The sequence below is a fragment of the Nakaseomyces glabratus genome, chromosome H (genome assembly GCF_010111755.1).
Source record: "Nakaseomyces glabratus chromosome H, complete sequence".
Lineage (NCBI taxonomy): Eukaryota > Fungi > Ascomycota > Saccharomycetes > Saccharomycetales > Saccharomycetaceae > Nakaseomyces > Nakaseomyces glabratus.
The window spans coordinates 1-18,226 of record NC_088958.1 but is presented as its reverse complement, the minus strand read 5'-3'; the positions used below and the strand labels follow the sequence as shown (position 1 = coordinate 18,226).

Below are 18,226 nucleotides of genomic sequence, written 5' to 3'. Positions count from 1 at the left end.
TTGAACTGCCTTGGCTAATCCCAATTGCCATCACGAACATTAGCATAGTGGGTCTTTACACATAATAGCTTGGAAGATCCTTAATTTTTCACTATCGCTTCCATACGAGAAGAATAACGCGTGAAAAACCAAACCACACACAAGACATAACAAAACAAAAGAACTAATTCCAGTGTATTAGGAGGGTATAGGAATAGCTATAGACATTATTTTTGAAGACAAATCCCAACTGCTATACTATAGATCAATTATACAATTGAAGTTCGGTAAGGTAGCGAGAGTTACATCCTACTGTTCTTTTTCCTACAGATAAATACAAGTCAAAACGGAAAAGCATTATTAACAGAAATCTATCTTTAAAAAAGTTTTCAATAATTCTTTTTGCATTAAAACCAAAACAAATAACAATACATTATGACTAATCAGAATGTGGTTGTAGTGATATGTGGTGCACTGCGGCTTCTAATTTCAGCGACTTTTCCATCACTCAGATCACAGTTGGATAATACAGTTGAGTTCTCTACACCATTTACCTCTTTCAAATCATTATCAGAAGGTGTTTTTCTATATGACAATGGTTTCCCTTTATATAATGGTGGTGTGGTGCACCACTCGCCCTTGCTCATCGCATTCATGTCTGTCATCATGAAATTTAGGCTGGATGGTCTTCTCTACGCCGTTATCGATTGCATAATATGCTGGCAACTTATGGAAATTGTGAAATCTAATAATGCGACTATTTTACAACTGTTGCAAAAGAAAGACCATATCCTAATTGGAATCATCTACGCATTGAACCCCTTATTGGTATTGTCCAACATTAGCGGATCAACTGTTATTTTCACACATTTTGCAATATCATCTGCATTATATTTCTCTTCTAAGGGTAGGTACACGACTTCAACATTTTTCATGGCACTGGCAAGCTCGTTGTCTATATATTCCATACTGTTAGTGATTCCATTCTTAGCACTAAATGTGCGTTCCTCAGAGAAAGCTGCTGGTTCCAAACAATTTAAGATGCTCTTGAGAGATAATCTACAATCATATCTTTTGTTTTTCAGTCTTTTACTATTATGGAGTTATAAGGTATCCTATCAATCTTTTGACTTTCTTAGCGCATGCTATTTCCAATATATGACATTTGCTAAATCGTTTCCAAATATAGGCCTATGGTGGTATTTCTTCATCGAAATGTTCAGTTCTTTCATACCTTTTTTTAAGGGGGTCTTTAATTTATTACTAGTATGTTTTATTTTACCTTTCACTATTAGATTTAATCGTTTGCCTATTGTAGCATTCGTTTTGTCACTTGGCTGGATTGTTTTGATTAACCCTTATCCAACACTTGGGGCATATGGTTTCCTAATAAGTTTAGTACCTCTATTTGATAAGATCTATGGCTACATGAAATATCCTGTAATATCTTTTTTACTTTTGATGCACGCAGTAATTCTATCTCCTTTGTTCTATCACTTATGGATCGACCTTGGCTCAGGAAATAGTAACTTCTTCTTCGCTTTGACATTTGTCTATGCATTAGGACTTTCATCCATTTTGTCTGATTTAATATGGGGTTCCCTAAGGCTAGAATACGATGGCAGAAAACAAGATTTTAACAAGAGAGTAACGCAAATATAAATTACCCCTAATCAAAAGGATATAATATCATACCACAACTCTTTTTTGCCCTTTTTTCATACTTACAGCTGCATGAGTATTCAGATAATAGAATAAGTGATTATAATAATTGTAACATCATAATCGAAAGCTGCAATATATCAAGTCCTGAAGAATACGCTACAGGAAATTATAAGAGAGTTATAAATTCACACTGACGAATTTTGGATACGGATTTTGGCTTGATTTCTTTAATTATATTGCTTATTATATCCAAATTCAAACTACTACAATCAGTATCAACTACCCAATTATAGATGATATTCTTTAACTGACTTATCGCTATATTTTATAAGATAAACAATACGTAAAGAAAATACAATTATGATAGACCGGAACCAAAGTCTCTCCACAAAGATATTAAGAGCTTTTGTAAAGTTTCTTCTAGCTACTACCAAAATTTGTCACTTTAATGTAAAATTTTAGTAAATTGCTACAAAGCTTTCATACGCATTGATGATTTTAAGCATCTAAAATTTAATCAAATTACTTTGTAAATATCTGCTTAGTTATTGATATTCGGTGGAGTAGAATTTTCATTGTAAACATTCTAATCAAAATATCCTTATTATGCCCATAAGTTTAGTGAAACTATACTTGATCTAATAAATAGAGGCTAATGTTTTGCATACCTAAAACGGCTCAGCAATAAATCATTTGTTAGAAAACTTGTGGATAAAATGCGACATATTCATTTCAGTGAAAAAGATACTAATTTGGCTTGTATCATTACAATACGATTACATTATCAACAAAATTTCTCGAACTCAACTTGTTAAATTGAAGTTTCTAAACATAGTTGTTATTTATTCTTTTGCATAGAAAATATGCCAAGGTGAGCCTTAATAATCGAAATATCAGTTAGAAACAATTTTGTTTCATATTTTTTATATAGCTTTTCATCCAAATCATATGGCCTTTAAACCCTATACGTCCTTGTATGACCTTTGGGGCACAATTAGTGTATACATGATATAAAAGATTTCTATTTCATAATTTTTTGTAAATACGTAACAGTAGTGCAATCACGTTTAATATTTGATAGGTATTTGAAATAGACAAAGTAATGAGCAACACTTGCTTACCTTCACCCAAACCTCAATAATATATTTCAGAAACTAATCAAATAAAAAACTTATTGTTTTTCGATATTTACAAGATATACACATACAGAACACGTTAATTATTTCATTTTTAGCAAATTTCAGTGCAGAATTTATATTGCAACTACAAAACAAGTATTATATGCTCTATTACTACTAATAATAACAATAGTAATGATAAGATAAATAATATTAATATTAATACCAACACTAACACAAATACTAATACTATTACCAATAATTTATTTATTATAAAAATCTTGAAAAAGGGTTTAATGCTGAGGTAATAGGTAGTTTGTTCTATTTAAAGCTTGTTTTATTTTCTATTGAAAAACATCGTAATAATTGAAAAAGGGTAAAAAACAAAACACTCGTTTATCTAGTAGTTGATATTATATGTTACACTATTAATATGATGTATCTACAATTAATGACATTTATTTTCAAATATATGTAACATAAAATTTTTATAGTCGTCTAATTTAGAACACTAAAGATTCAACTTGATGTTAATTGATACTAATTTGTCCTATTTAGGTACCGTGTAAGAGGGTATACATGGGCTGAATTCATAGAGCATGCATATCACTGATATATTTTTAGCTGTAACAGGCTATATCGCTATTTCACGGTTCGATTTTTATTAATCCCAAAAAACAAGAAAAATAGTCCTTTATCTAACAGAGTTCTTTATTTAGCAACTCATTAACATATTGTATGTTTTAAGAAAACCAAAGTATCAATGCATTTCAAATGTTACTTATTATTTTTTTTGTTCAACGCTTTCACATTAAACACTTATATAAAAAAAAAAGGAGAGCTTCATCAAACAAAGATTGTTTGCATGATAACAGATTCATACAAAAAAAGCAACTTGTAATTTAACTATACTTTAACTATAGAAAAAAGTAGACTACACAACTGAGTTAATTTGATGTCAATATTCAGTTAAACCAAAAATTAGTTTATGGATCGTATTATGAAGTAACTCTAACTGTGAGCCCCATATTTCCTCTGCATAATATGTACGATTTTTAACTCTGTATTTCGTAAAAATGTAGTTTTCCTTATAGGAAAAGAAACTCCTATATAGACTGAATTAATATACGATGGTGCTCAAAGGCATATTTCTAAGTAGATAATGGCAAAAAGTTCATGAAAGCTTAATTCCAATTCATTCTAAAGATGCCCGTAATTTGGTCAATATACAGATAATTTGAAAAGACGTTGGCTCCCTCCAATTGTAACTAAAAAGGATCATTTATTCCCGCACAAATTGTGCCAACAAAAACATAGCTATCAATATCCATTAGATAAAACAGCACAGCACTGAATGATATTCATCGGGATATTAGTTTCCGATTAAAATTGTTTCCTAGCTAATCAAGCGATACTTGTTCGCATTCAATTCTTTGTTTTAACATCTCACATTTGAATGACGTCATTGGCTACTCTTTTGACATCATTTTCACATCTATAAGCTGTGTTTTTGAAAAAAATTTTCATCTTTCGTGTGAAGGTCGGCTCATAAGTCTAATAGCTTAACGAATCTAACTAATTGTAAACAGTAACAAAATTATCATTTCATAGAATGAGGCAAAATTTGTTCAAATCGAACAGACTAAAATTTTGCACAAGAAAAGAACATAATATGTAGCCTGTAAATTATCCGTGAAGTATGTTATTATGTAGACAAGACTGACGAACGTTAAACCCGACAAAACACAATAAGAAAATGATCCTACAGTCATAAACAATTCCATTTTGGTTTGATAGAGATGCTAAACCATAATAATTAAAACTTCTCCTCAGCTAGAGACATCTAATTTATGCATAACATCGAATAATACTCATCACTTTACATAATTTGATTTGAGCAACTACAACTTACATAATAAAGAGGCTGAATAATATTTGAAGACAAGATATAGTTACCCTCTACCATGTTTTGCAACATATTATTGCCGTAGATACTTTACTTTTAATTTCCAAACAATCAAGCATATTGTTCCTGAACATAAATGGAAACAAAGTAAACATAGAAGAAAACCAGCAAAATAAAATTTGAATGCTAATATCGTCACTGGTGGTATGAATGCAATACACTAAGGAAAGATGAAACCATTTTATGTAAAAAAGCTATTAATGCCTGATTGATAATTACCCACATTTTAAACAGTACCATCAATCTACGGAGATTAGAGGAGAAATCCGACAGTTTGTTGCCCTGTAATCTTACTATAGAAGAAAAAAAAGCAAATTAAGACGCTCTTACAAGTTCCACCTCACATCTTTTGTACGGTTTCATGCAAATTTTAATTATACGTCTATATTCAAGAAACAATTTTACATAATTGGGAATGTAATAATTTATCGGAATTTAGTTATATCAAGAGTAGAGATTCATAGCAACAATTTATATTCATTAAACCTTTGTTCAGCAATATTTACTCAATCAATAATGAATTTTGATACATTCTGATACATTCTGATACATTCTGATAAATTCGGTACTACGAAATTTCAACTGGCATTCCATATTACAGAACAAGTATCGAAATGCATAAGAATCAAGTACAGTATATTAAAATTAGACAATCCTTCATTGTTTCACCATAGCTGCTATCAAGTAATCCATATCTTTAAATAAAAGAATTCTATCTGACCTGGGATATAATAGTTTCCGTCCGTGCTTTCACAAACCTTTATAAAATATACAACCTGTAACAACAATTGAAACATCCAATAAAAGTTAATAATTTCCCCGAAGTTAACAATCACTCTAGGAAGTGTGTATTTCATTTGATACCAAATGTGATACAAATATACCTTCTTCATAAATAAATCAATTTATTTACTACTAAATTTATTACTAATAGAATAGTAAGAGTAAAGTGATCAAAATTGCAGTAGTAGATTTTTCATTTTTTTTAGAAAAGGCTTTCTCCTTAAAACGTCTGCCTACTAGAGCGTATTACATAACTGTTTGAAGTACATAACAGAAGTTGCAATAGATTAGTTACGCATTGACATGGTAAAATAGTATCAACTAAAGAAAACAATGAAAAAAATTTATATTCCTTTGTTGTTAATTAAGGTACTATGCAATAAATGTTTAGAACTCTATCAATTTATTAGAGAAAACTTCAAATGAAAATAGCTAAGTCAATAAAAATATGCAACTGACGATAAGATCAATTTTTGTTCGGAATTAGTTGATTATATCAGCTTCTATTTTATTTTATACTTGTTTCACGATTATGTGAATTAGTTTAACATATTTGGAGATAAATTATTAACTGTTTCATGAACGAATTAGTTACTTTCAAACAGAATATTCGAATATTCAATAATATTGCAGCTAAATGATGGAAAAGAAACGTAGAAACTAGCAAGTTTATAATTGTTTTAAAAGCAAATATGGAACAATACATTATCTTGGATTAAGAAAACATTATTTGAATACCAATAACGATGTAGTCCATATACAGTTTTAAGCAAAGGCTAATTAATATCGGGTTTATTTTTGTTAATTATGTGCAGAGAACTAAATATATCATAAAAAAGTGCTGCTTAAGGTCATACAATATAATCTGTCCTCAAGTAATTATAGAATTTAATTAAAAATAATTATAATTAATTAATAGTTAGGAAATAGGACACTAGGTAACCATTGGGGGATGTAACTGTAACGTGGGTAAACTACTACTAATAAGTTTTTGCATATATTTGTTAAACTAACAAGTAAATTCTGAAATAATGATGTTGTATTTTTTAACTATCTGCAGTTGCTCTTTTGTATTCAAACAGGTACTGCAGTTTTCAAAGATATTCAAAAATATTAAATATCACTAAACAGTAGTTTATTAATATATTGTTGACCAATATATTCGACAACAAAATCTCACAAAAAAAGAAAGAAAATCTAAAAATTCTGCACACAAGAAATGATGTTCTACTTCAATTCATCTTTAGTCGTCATTGCATCCCAATTATCTCTTACAATCATTCATAAAATGTCTTATTGAATTTAAGTAGCTAATTGAGAATTTTTAGCTCTCACGTATTGCACAGAAACCACCAAAAAATAATTTTCTTTCTTTCTTAAATTGTTCACTTTTAACAATTATTATTCCCCGGTATTCTCTACCATATTTCTGCACTATCTACAGAAATGCTGCACAAAGTGTGAACTATTTTCATAATAAGAAGTAATTGAGAATATATCCTCAAATAATATTTTCAGAGCGATCGTACTGCCCACTAGATGCACTGTATTTTTCATGAATTGCAAGAAATATTTTGAAAAAAAAGATATCGATATGAAACAGCTGAAAACTATTAACCACTAATTAATCGCTACATTACATTATTGATAAGCAGTAATCACAAAACAACGAAGAAATAGTAATGTTTTCAAATTATCCATTTATTTTCAGTAAATAAAACCAGAATACCACGGACCCCGTTTTTCGCTATACCGCTAATATCGGATATCGATGGTACTCTTTAATATGATTAAGATGCTTTAGTGTAATATCAATGTCTGAGAGATATTTCATTATTTTACTAGAAAATGCAACTAAAATATCTATTATATTAGTTATTTTCTGTTTTTTTTTTATGATAGAATTTTTGAGTACTTTGCTATTGTTTTTCAATTGTTTCAAAGGTACAAAAATTTTTATTCAATAAGTATAAAAGGTCAACTAAAAAAACAAAAAGATCTCTCGACCTGTTTTGAATTACAATAAACAAATTCTACCATTAAAAACCCCAAATCAACACCTAACAGAACTAATATTTTCACTGCTAGGTATTTCAGGTAAAGTGAGGTTTTAGTCATACAAATAGGGTAAGATCGATTTTACCAGAGTCAATTTATTAAAGATGAAGAGAAAACCACCTTTTTCTATGATAAAGTTGTGGCTAGTTGGAATTTTATTCATTATAGTGAATGTTTCTGCTCAAGCTATTATCCAAACTGATACTGTTGTAAAGGGTAATAACCCATCTGGCTATTCCAATGGTTATATTATTTTAGAGGGTGCTTACCTGGCATTTCAAGATATGAATACTGTACCCTTATATCAAACTGTGCGCGTTAACAAAGGAGGTGCGCTTTATTATATTAATGACTATTTAAGCGGTTTCTCTATTACATCTGGCCATCCTATTTATGTACCTTTTGTTTTTCAAAATGATGGTACGGTTGTTGTTGACGATAGAAAAAGTACAAGCCCCGGTTCATGGACTATCAAAGATGGTACTTTCACTAATACCGGTCGTATGATGTTCACTTCCAGCCAGGGTGACACATTTACAATTTATTCAAGCTCTATCACAAACACTGGTTATATCTATTCTAAAGGTACCAATGCAAACAGACCACAACAATTTCAATTGGGTAATAGATTCAATACCTGGATTAATACCGGTACCGTCTGTCTAGCAAACACAACATACCTTTTGAATAAGGCTATACAAGGTGGAGGTTGTATAACAGTTGGTGAGAATTCTGTTTTCAACGTTTATAACATTGATATGCAACAACAGTCTATTTACTTATCGCACCCATCTTCCGTTCTTGCGTTAAGTAATCGTCAAAATGTGAATGTCTTTGGTCTTGGAAATGGGAATGGGTTTTTGTTCCCCCATTTCCCGGTCAAAAAGGTTAGTTATAACTCATTAACAGGTATTGCAACTTTTACAACTGGTTACGGTAGTGAACAATGGTTTACTGCCATCATTGGTAAAGGTTATGATGAATCCAAATTTGAAATAATCGCTAATATCAACATTCAAGGTGAAAATTACAATGGTAATAATTTTGTTATCTATAACGGACCTCCACCAAACCCAGCACCAGCTACATGTCAGCCATGTGTTGATATTCCTTTGTATTCATTCAAGGTGCCTGATCCATATGTAACCACTAATGAAATGGGTTTTACTGAAACTGTTTCATTCTATTCTACCTATAATGAAGGTAATATGCCTGTAGTTGGTACAACTACCATTTTCTCAGCGCCAGATGTGTTGACAAAAACAAAGGCTGGTAAATCAGGAACTGAAACAGATATCATCAGTAAAGTTACAGGTATTGATGATGATGGCTCACCATTTACATATTACACTACTGTTACCGCTCAAGAAATACAAACTGATATAATAACAAAAACAGTAACTATAACTAATGATGATGGTAGTAAGAGCACGATAACTTCAGTGATAAATCCTAAAGACACTAAGTCTTCTACCACATCGTCAGTACCTTCAGCATCAGTTGAAACTGTTACATATATTGATGGTGAAGGTATGGAAGTCACCGATATCATATCTCCTATCATCACAACTTCAGATGGTAAGCCAACTACAATCTTTACCACTTATGCATACGATGATGGTGTTGACAAAACTGTGATATACACAAATGGCGACGCTTTACCTGCTACTGCAATCATTTCTCATATTACAACGACAGGAGCTGACGGCAAACTAACAACTATAGTAACTACTTACCCAAGATTGCCAAATGAAGGTCCTGATTATGTGACAACAGTAACTGATGATCAAGGCCATGTAGTAACTGAATCTATATCTCACATAACAACGGAAGACGAAAATGGTTCTCCAACCATTATAATAACAACATTGGGGGAACCGGCAACAGCTTCTGACTACACCACCGTCGTGACCAACTCTGACGGCAGTGTCCACACCGACGTTGTCTCCCACATCACCACCACAGACGCCGCAGGCAAGCCTACCACGATCGTCACCACTGTTCCTACCTCTGCCGGTGCTGACTACACCACCGTCGTGACCAACTCTGACGGCAGTGTCCACACCGACGTTGTCTCCCACATCACCACCACAGACGCCGCAGGCAAGCCTACCACGATCGTCACCACTGTTCCTACCTCTGCCGGTGCTGACTACACCACCGTCGTGACCAACTCTGACGGCAGTGTCCACACCGACGTTGTCTCCCACATCACCACCACAGACGCCGCAGGCAAGCCTACCACGATCGTCACCACTGTTCCTACCTCTGCCGGTGCTGACTACACCACCGTCGTGACCAACTCTGACGGCAGTGTCCACACCGACGTTGTCTCCCACATCACCACCACAGACGCCGCAGGCAAGCCTACCACGATCGTCACCACTGTTCCTACCTCTGCCGGTGCTGACTACACCACCGTCGTGACCAACTCTGACGGCAGTGTCCACACCGACGTTGTCTCCCACATCACCACCACAGACGCCGCAGGCAAGCCTACCACGATCGTCACCACTGTTCCTACCTCTGCCGGTGCTGACTACACCACCGTCGTGACCAACTCTGACGGCAGTGTCCACACCGACGTTGTCTCCCACATCACCACCACAGACGCCGCAGGCAAGCCTACCACGATCGTCACCACTGTTCCTACCTCTGCCGGTGCTGACTACACCACCGTCGTGACCAACTCTGACGGCAGTGTCCACACCGACGTTGTCTCCCACATCACCACCACAGACGCCGCAGGCAAGCCTACCACGATCGTCACCACTGTTCCTACCTCTGCCGGTGCTGACTACACCACCGTCGTGACCAACTCTGACGGCAGTGTCCACACCGACGTTGTCTCCCACATCACCACCACAGACGCCGCAGGCAAGCCTACCACGATCGTCACCACTGTTCCTACCTCTGCCGGTGCTGACTACACCACCGTCGTGACCAACTCTGACGGCAGTGTCCACACCGACGTTGTCTCCCACATCACCACCACAGACGCCGCAGGCAAGCCTACCACGATCGTCACCACTGTTCCTACCTCTGCCGGTGCTGACTACACCACCGTCGTGACCAACTCTGACGGCAGTGTCCACACCGACGTTGTCTCCCACATCACCACCACAGACGCCGCAGGCAAGCCTACCACGATCGTCACCACTGTTCCTACCTCTGCCGGTGCTGACTACACCACCGTCGTGACCAACTCTGACGGCAGTGTCCACACCGACGTTGTCTCCCACATCACCACCACAGACGCCGCAGGCAAGCCTACCACGATCGTCACCACTGTTCCTACCTCTGCCGGTGCTGACTACACCACCGTCGTGACCAACTCTGACGGCAGTGTCCACACCGACGTTGTCTCCCACATCACCACCACAGACGCCGCAGGCAAGCCTACCACGATCGTCACCACTGTTCCTACCTCTGCCGGTGCTGACTACACCACCGTCGTGACCAACTCTGACGGCAGTGTCCACACCGACGTTGTCTCCCACATCACCACCACAGACGCCGCAGGCAAGCCTACCACGATCGTCACCACTGTTCCTACCTCTGCCGGTGCTGACTACACCACCGTCGTGACCAACTCTGACGGCAGTGTCCACACCGACGTTGTCTCCCACATCACCACCACAGACGCCGCAGGCAAGCCTACCACGATCGTCACCACTGTTCCTACCTCTGCCGGTGCTGACTACACCACCGTCGTGACCAACTCTGACGGCAGTGTCCACACCGACGTTGTCTCCCACATCACCACCACAGACGCCGCAGGCAAGCCTACCACGATCGTCACCACTGTTCCTACCTCTGCCGGTGCTGACTACACCACCGTCGTGACCAACTCTGACGGCAGTGTCCACACCGACGTTGTCTCCCACATCACCACCACAGACGCCGCAGGCAAGCCTACCACGATCGTCACCACTGTTCCTACCTCTGCCGGTGCTGACTACACCACCGTCGTGACCAACTCTGACGGCAGTGTCCACACCGACGTTGTCTCCCACATCACCACCACAGACGCCGCAGGCAAGCCTACCACGATCGTCACCACTGTTCCTACCTCTGCCGGTGCTGACTACACCACCGTCGTGACCAACTCTGACGGCAGTGTCCACACCGACGTTGTCTCCCACATCACCACCACAGACGCCGCAGGCAAGCCTACCACGATCGTCACCACTGTTCCATGCACTGTATGCTCAAGCAACGCAGACTACACCACAGTTGTCACGAAGTCCGACGGCAGTGTTGAGACCGAAGTTGTGTCCCACATCACCACCACAGACGCCGCAGGCAAGCCTACTACGATCGTCACCACTGTTCCTACCTCTGCCGGTGCTGACTACACCACCGTCGTGACCAACTCTGACGGCAGTGTCCACACCGACGTTGTCTCCCACATCACCACCACAGACGCCGCAGGCAAGCCTACCACGATCGTCACCACTGTTCCATGCACTGTATGCTCAAGCAACGCAGACTACACCACAGTTGTCACGAAGTCCGACGGCAGTGTTGAGACCGAAGTTGTGTCCCACATCACCACCACCGACTCCAATGGCAAGCCTACAACTGTTGTCACCACTGTTCCATGCACTGTATGCTCAAGCAACGCAGACTACACCACAGTTGTCACGAAGTCCAACGGCAGTGTTGAGACCGAAGTTGTGTCCCACATCACCACCACCGACTCCAATGGCAAGCCTACAACTGTTGTCACCACTGTTCCATGCACCGAATGCTCAAACAACGCAGACCACACCACTGTAGTTACCAAGTCTAACGGCAGTGTTGAGACCGAAGTTGTGTCCCACATCACCACCACCGACTCCAATGGCAAGCCTACAACTGTTGTCACCACTGTTCCATGCACCGAATGCTCAAACAACGCAGACCACACCACTGTAGTTACCAAGTCTAACGGCAGTGTTGAGACCGAAGTTGTGTCCCACATCACCACCACCGACTCCAATGGCAAGCCTACAACTGTTGTCACCACTGTTCCATGCACTGTATGCTCAAGCAACGCAGACTACACCACAGTTGTCACGAAGTCCAACGGCAGTGTTGAGACCGAAGTTGTGTCCCACATCACCACCACCGACTCCAACGGCCAGGTTGTAACCATAACTACAACTGCTCCATGTACTGAAAACAATGGTAATGGTGACTACACGACTGTAGTGACCAACTCCAACGGCTCTGTCCAGACCGACGTTGTCTCCCACATCACCACCACAGACGCCGCAGGCAAGCCTACCACGATCGTCACCACTGTTCCATGCACTGTATGCTCAAGCAACGCAGACTACACCACAGTTGTCACGAAGTCCAACGGCAGTGTTGAGACCGAAGTTGTGTCCCACATCACCACCACCGACTCCAACGGCCAGGTTGTAACCATAACTACAACTGCTCCATGTACTGAAAACAATGGTAATGGTGACTACACGACTGTAGTGACCAACTCCAACGGCTCTGTCCAGACCGAAGTTGTGTCCCACATCACCACCACCGACTCCAATGGCAAGCCTACAACTGTTGTCACCACTGTTCCATGCACTGTATGCTCAAGCAACGCAGACTACACCACAGTTGTCACGAAGTCCAACGGCAGTGTTGAGACCGAAGTTGTGTCCCACATCACCACCACCGACTCCAACGGCAAGCCAACTACTATAACCACTACTGCTCCATGCTCTAATTCGGAATCCCACGTTGAGAGCCAAACAACTTCACCAAGCATGCATAACACCTCACTTGTTGGTTCTGAGAACGGTGTTAGTGCTAAGACTGTCAATGACAAGCCTAACCCAACTAGCGTTACAGAAGTTGCTCTAAGTCAAGGCACCACATCTAATGCCGGTCATTCGACAGACCAAGGTATCTCTTTGGAGATGTTTGCTCCTACAGGAGCTTCTGCTGTTGAAAGTGGCAATAAGGTGTCCCAGACCCAAACTGCCTCCATCTTCCATGGTGCAGGTTCTACATTCAAGATCAAATTTAATACCATTCTACTATCCACATCATTGACTATCTTGATTCTGTTAGGCATGGCTTAAGCCGACTATTATCTGAATTAAGATAATAATTGTGCTAAATGCACGTTCGTTGAATCATGGATATAACTTTACATGATGTTTGTTTTATTAATTAATCACACTACTATTGGGGGAAAGCAATGGCAATGCTATTATAGTCTTAAGGTCATATAAAGTTGGAGAGATCCCCTAATTATCTAGTTCGTTATGCAGCAACATTCATTTACACTGCTGGGTTTATTGTAATCCAGTTCGAATTTGATTGTATTTTTTAGGGAGTTTTTATATTTATGTATTTGTTATAATAATAAATATTTTCTCTTTGATAAAATGTTCTTCATGTGTTTCTGGAACACTGCTGCCGAACATGGGCCTCTGTTTAAATGAAAACTGACAAGTTGCGAAAAACGCGAGATGTGAGCAGTGACGGTAATCATGTGAGTGAGAGTATGTATAATTGTACGAGAGGGAATATTTTTAAATATGTTGGCATTTCTCGTAGCTGTCGAAGTTCCCTAGAGGTATCAAGAAAAACTGGGTGACACATTTCAGTTTCAATGAATTTACCAAAACATGTAATTTATCTAATACACCTTCTTGCTTCACCCATATCAATACTATAATATTAAGAAGTGTATTTATAGGTGTACAATTAGTAATCCCCATACTAAAAGATATGTTTTTGAAACAATCATTCTGATCAATGATATGTCTCTATCAAGGTTCGGTGGTCAAATTGGTTCATCATATTTATTCAACTTACTCTAAACAAATCAGTCACATTAAAATATACAACCATACGTCCCAGTGATGGATGCCGATCTTGTTGTTCAACTATTTCGTAGTATGCTGATATTCATTAGGATGGCCATTATATACAAAAAATTATTTCATTATCGCTAGGGCAACATGACAAACTCTATATTTAATAAGAACTGGCATCATAAAGGTTGTATTTATAGTTGGTTCTACAAAACAATTGATACAGATTCGAAGTCCACAGTACTCTGCAGTTGTTCAATATTGCATCATTCAATACTTACCACAATTGTTAAATCAAATCGAAGAAATTGGAGGTATTTAGTTTACAGTGTGTGAGCTATGGGTATTATTCTCTTACGCACACATGGCTTAATATAAACCAATAATAGTTTAGAAAGACTTGTACAATGAATTTACAGGTCGTGATACCATTCATATGTGGATATTAGAAAGTTTCTTATTTGAGTTCGAGAGTACATTGTCGATGGATTGAGAGTTGTGATTCCAGACATAGTATATTGTTTTGCTCAAGGATTTTGATGTGAATTTCAATCCAAACATTGTACATTATTCTACGGAGATTGCATGCATTGAGTCTGTATTATATGAGTAAAGTAAACTACACGGCATATTTCATATAGATAACCTAACCTGATCTCCGTGCAACTGAGGACGGCTGATTGGCATGAGGCATGTATTATCGAACAGTAGCTATAAGTGTGAATTGTTCTGAATGGAATAATTACGAACCTGGTAAGGCATTAATGTCGTGTCTGGGGAAGGGTTGTACAATAGAGTTGTTCTTTAGTTTCACTGTTAAGATATGGTTAAACATCTCAATTTATACATCAAAAGGATGCCACTTACTTTTATCTTTTGCTAACTCTCTTAAAGTAGTTGATATACGGAAACCACGACTGCTTTGTAAATGTGTTTGGTAAAGCTGTGTGTTTCACATCTTTTAAGTTTACGGACAGAAATTCAAAAGTAAAACATGTTGATTAAGTATGTTCAACCTTGAACATTAATGCTTTTAATTTATACCATGTATAATTATCTATCTCCTCATTTACCTACCCTCCTACAGAAGACCTTTTGTGAGATGGTGGAATCACAGTAGCATGCCACTGTCACGTACTTTGTTCCGGGTAGTGGGCCAAGCTGAGCCTGCAAGTCCAGATATCTAAGTTGCGAAACACGCGGGACCTTGCGTTCTACGAGACAGTCGACAAAGCAATTTGATTTACCCAGCCTGACTGAGAGTTGCGAAAAACGCGAGATGTTGTGTTCAACGAGGCGTTGTTGAAGTAGAACAACCACTCTGTTCTAGAACAACAGTTCTTCCTGAAATGTTGCAGTTCCTCTGGTTGAATCTGAACTGACCAATATTCATTGATAGGATTGATGGTGGGAGTTAGAAATACATGGTTTGCATTGTGAGATGGGATAAAACTATGTATATACTAAGATAGTACTACTGTATTATTGTAATATTGTTGAGTGGATACCTTTGAAGTACTCAAGACTTCTTCTACTGTAATACATCATTGGTTGAATACTATGCAGGAGGATGAACAGAACAATCCAGTCTATTGTATGAAGTTTTGTTAACTTTCCCATATATGCCTTGATCACTTGTCACCAATATTTACTTTATCAATATTTACTTTACAATGATCATGAGATGCCGTTGTTATCATTATGTAGTTATTATGACCTTGTAGGATTCCTATATGTATTCCTGAAACAATGAATCCCTCCACAACACAACACATATCAATGCAACATCATGTGTGATTTATAAATGCTTATGAATATGGTAATATCTGTGCAGTACTTTTACCAGACTGTTGCGTTTCTGTGAAGAGCATTTTTGTTCGACATAAAACATCTTTCAAGAACAGATTTTCATTTTTTTAGGGTTACATAGGGTATGGTAAAGTTCTTAGGGCTGCATTAGGGTTCGTGTTTCATTCATTTGTCTGGGTAAGTAGGGTTTGCAGTTGTTACAGTTAGGGTTAAATAGGGTTGTGTAGGGTTCCAATAATATATATTTTGGTAATGAGGAGAGGATTTCTGGTGGTAAATCCAAAGTGAGCTATCCGAAATACGATAACATGCACCACAAGGTGTTCTGAATATCATGTAGATAGATTAAAAAGTTCACTGTACATATTTCATACCGTATATCTACATTCATGAGAAGACATTTGTAGATTATAATATGCCCATATATATCTAAGGCTCTACTATAAATGGGATTTAAAATTACTAGTTAATACTAAATCCAAATGACATATGAAATTGAATAAGAGCTATAATTAAAAAGTAGTCTGTACCTTTGATAAAATGATTAGATGTATTTAGAGAATATAAAATAAATATCATACACAGAAATATCCCTAATGATAGCATTAATCTGTTTAATATCAATATTACATTTAACAACAAAATGAATGCCATACAAGAGTAAATGACACTTACATGATGAATGATAATTTACAACTACAAAATATAATTTAATGAATGTGTAATGTTTATAGTCTAGTAGGTCATGGATGTATAGCATTACATCTTTGGGATACCTGATATTTGTGTGAAATAACTGTCATATGATCAAGTAATTGTTAAGAACTTAATTTTAGGATGATAAATACAAAACATTATAGGGGTAATGAAATGATAAATCTGTTGCTATGTAGTACATTGTGGGTGGAGTGTGGTCTGGGTGGTGTGTAGTCTGGGTGCTGTGTGGTCTGGGTGGTGTGTAGTCTGGGTGCTGTGTAGTCTGGGTGCTGTGTAGTCTGGGTGCTGTGTAGTCTGGGTGCTGTGTAGTCTGGGTGGAGTGTGGTCTGGGTGCTGTGTAGTCTGGGTGCTGTGTAGTCTGGGTGGAGTGTGGTCTGGGTGGAGTGTGGTCTGGGTGCTGTGTAGCTGGGTGGAGTGTGGTCTGGGTGCTGTGTAGTCTGGGTGGAGTGTGGTCTGGGTGGAGTGTGGTCTGGGTGCTGTGTAGCTGGGTGGAGTGTGGTCTGGGTGCTGTGTAGTCTGGGTGGAGTGTGGTCTGGGTGGAGTGTGGTCTGGGTGGAGTGTAGTCTGGGTGGAGTGTGGTCTGGGTGCTGTGGGGTCTGGGTGCTGTGGGGTCTGGGTGCTGTGTGGTTTGGGTGCTGTGGGGTCTGGGTGCTGTGGGGTCTGGGTGCTGTGGGGTCTGGGTGCTGTGGGGTCTGGGTGCTGTGGGGTCTGGGTGCTGTGGGGTCTGGGTGCTGTGGGGTCTGGGTGCTGTGGGGTCTGGGTGCTGTGGGGTCTGGGTGCTGTGGGGTCTGGGTGCTGTGGGGTCTGGGTGCTGTGGGGTCTGGGTGCTGTGGGGTCTGGGTGCTGTGGGGTCTGGGTGCTGTGGGGTCTGGGTGCTGTGGGGTCTGGGTGCTGTGGGGTCTGGGTGCTGTGGGGTCTGGGTGCTGTGGGGTCTGGGTGCTGTGGGGTCTGGGTGCTGTGGGGTCTGGGTGCTGTGGGGTCTGGGTGCTGTGGGGTCTGGGTGCTGTGGGGTCTGGGTGCTGTGGGGTCTGGGTGCTGTGGGTCTGGGTGCTGTGGGGTCTGGGTGCTGTGGGGTCTGGGTGCTGTGGGGTCTGGGTGCTGTGGGGTCTGGGTGCTGTGGGGTCTGGGTGCTGTGGGGTCTGGGTGCTGTGGGGTCTGGGTGCTGTGGGGTCTGGGTGCTGTGGGGTCTGGGTGCTGTGGGGTCTGGGTGCTGTGGGGTCTGGGTGCTGTGGGGTCTGGGTGCTGTGGGGTCTGGGTGCTGTGGGGTCTGGGTGCTGTGGGGTCTGGGTGCTGTGGGGTCTGGGTGCTGTGGGTCT

The 18,226-nt window shown here is 39.3% G+C and overlaps 2 protein-coding genes across 2 annotated transcripts; both read left to right on the top strand.

The window, feature by feature from the left end:
• Positions 1-414: 414 nt before the first annotated feature.
• On the top strand, positions 415-1,641 carry GAB1 (GPI-anchor transamidase subunit GAB1; the record flags this gene model as incomplete). Its single annotated transcript, XM_446807.1, has 1 exon — positions 415-1,641. One exon carries the CDS (start codon positions 415-417, stop codon positions 1,639-1,641), a length of 1,227 nt encoding a protein of 408 aa, XP_446807.1.
• Positions 1,642-7,673: 6,032 nt separating this feature from the next.
• GVI51_H00011 (uncharacterized protein) lies at positions 7,674-13,643 on the top strand (the record flags this gene model as incomplete). Its single annotated transcript, XM_065626619.1, has 1 exon — positions 7,674-13,643. The coding sequence occupies one exon, from the start codon at positions 7,674-7,676 to the stop codon at positions 13,641-13,643; it is 5,970 nt and encodes a 1,989-aa protein (XP_065482691.1).
• Between the last annotated feature and the right edge of the window lie 4,583 nt (positions 13,644-18,226).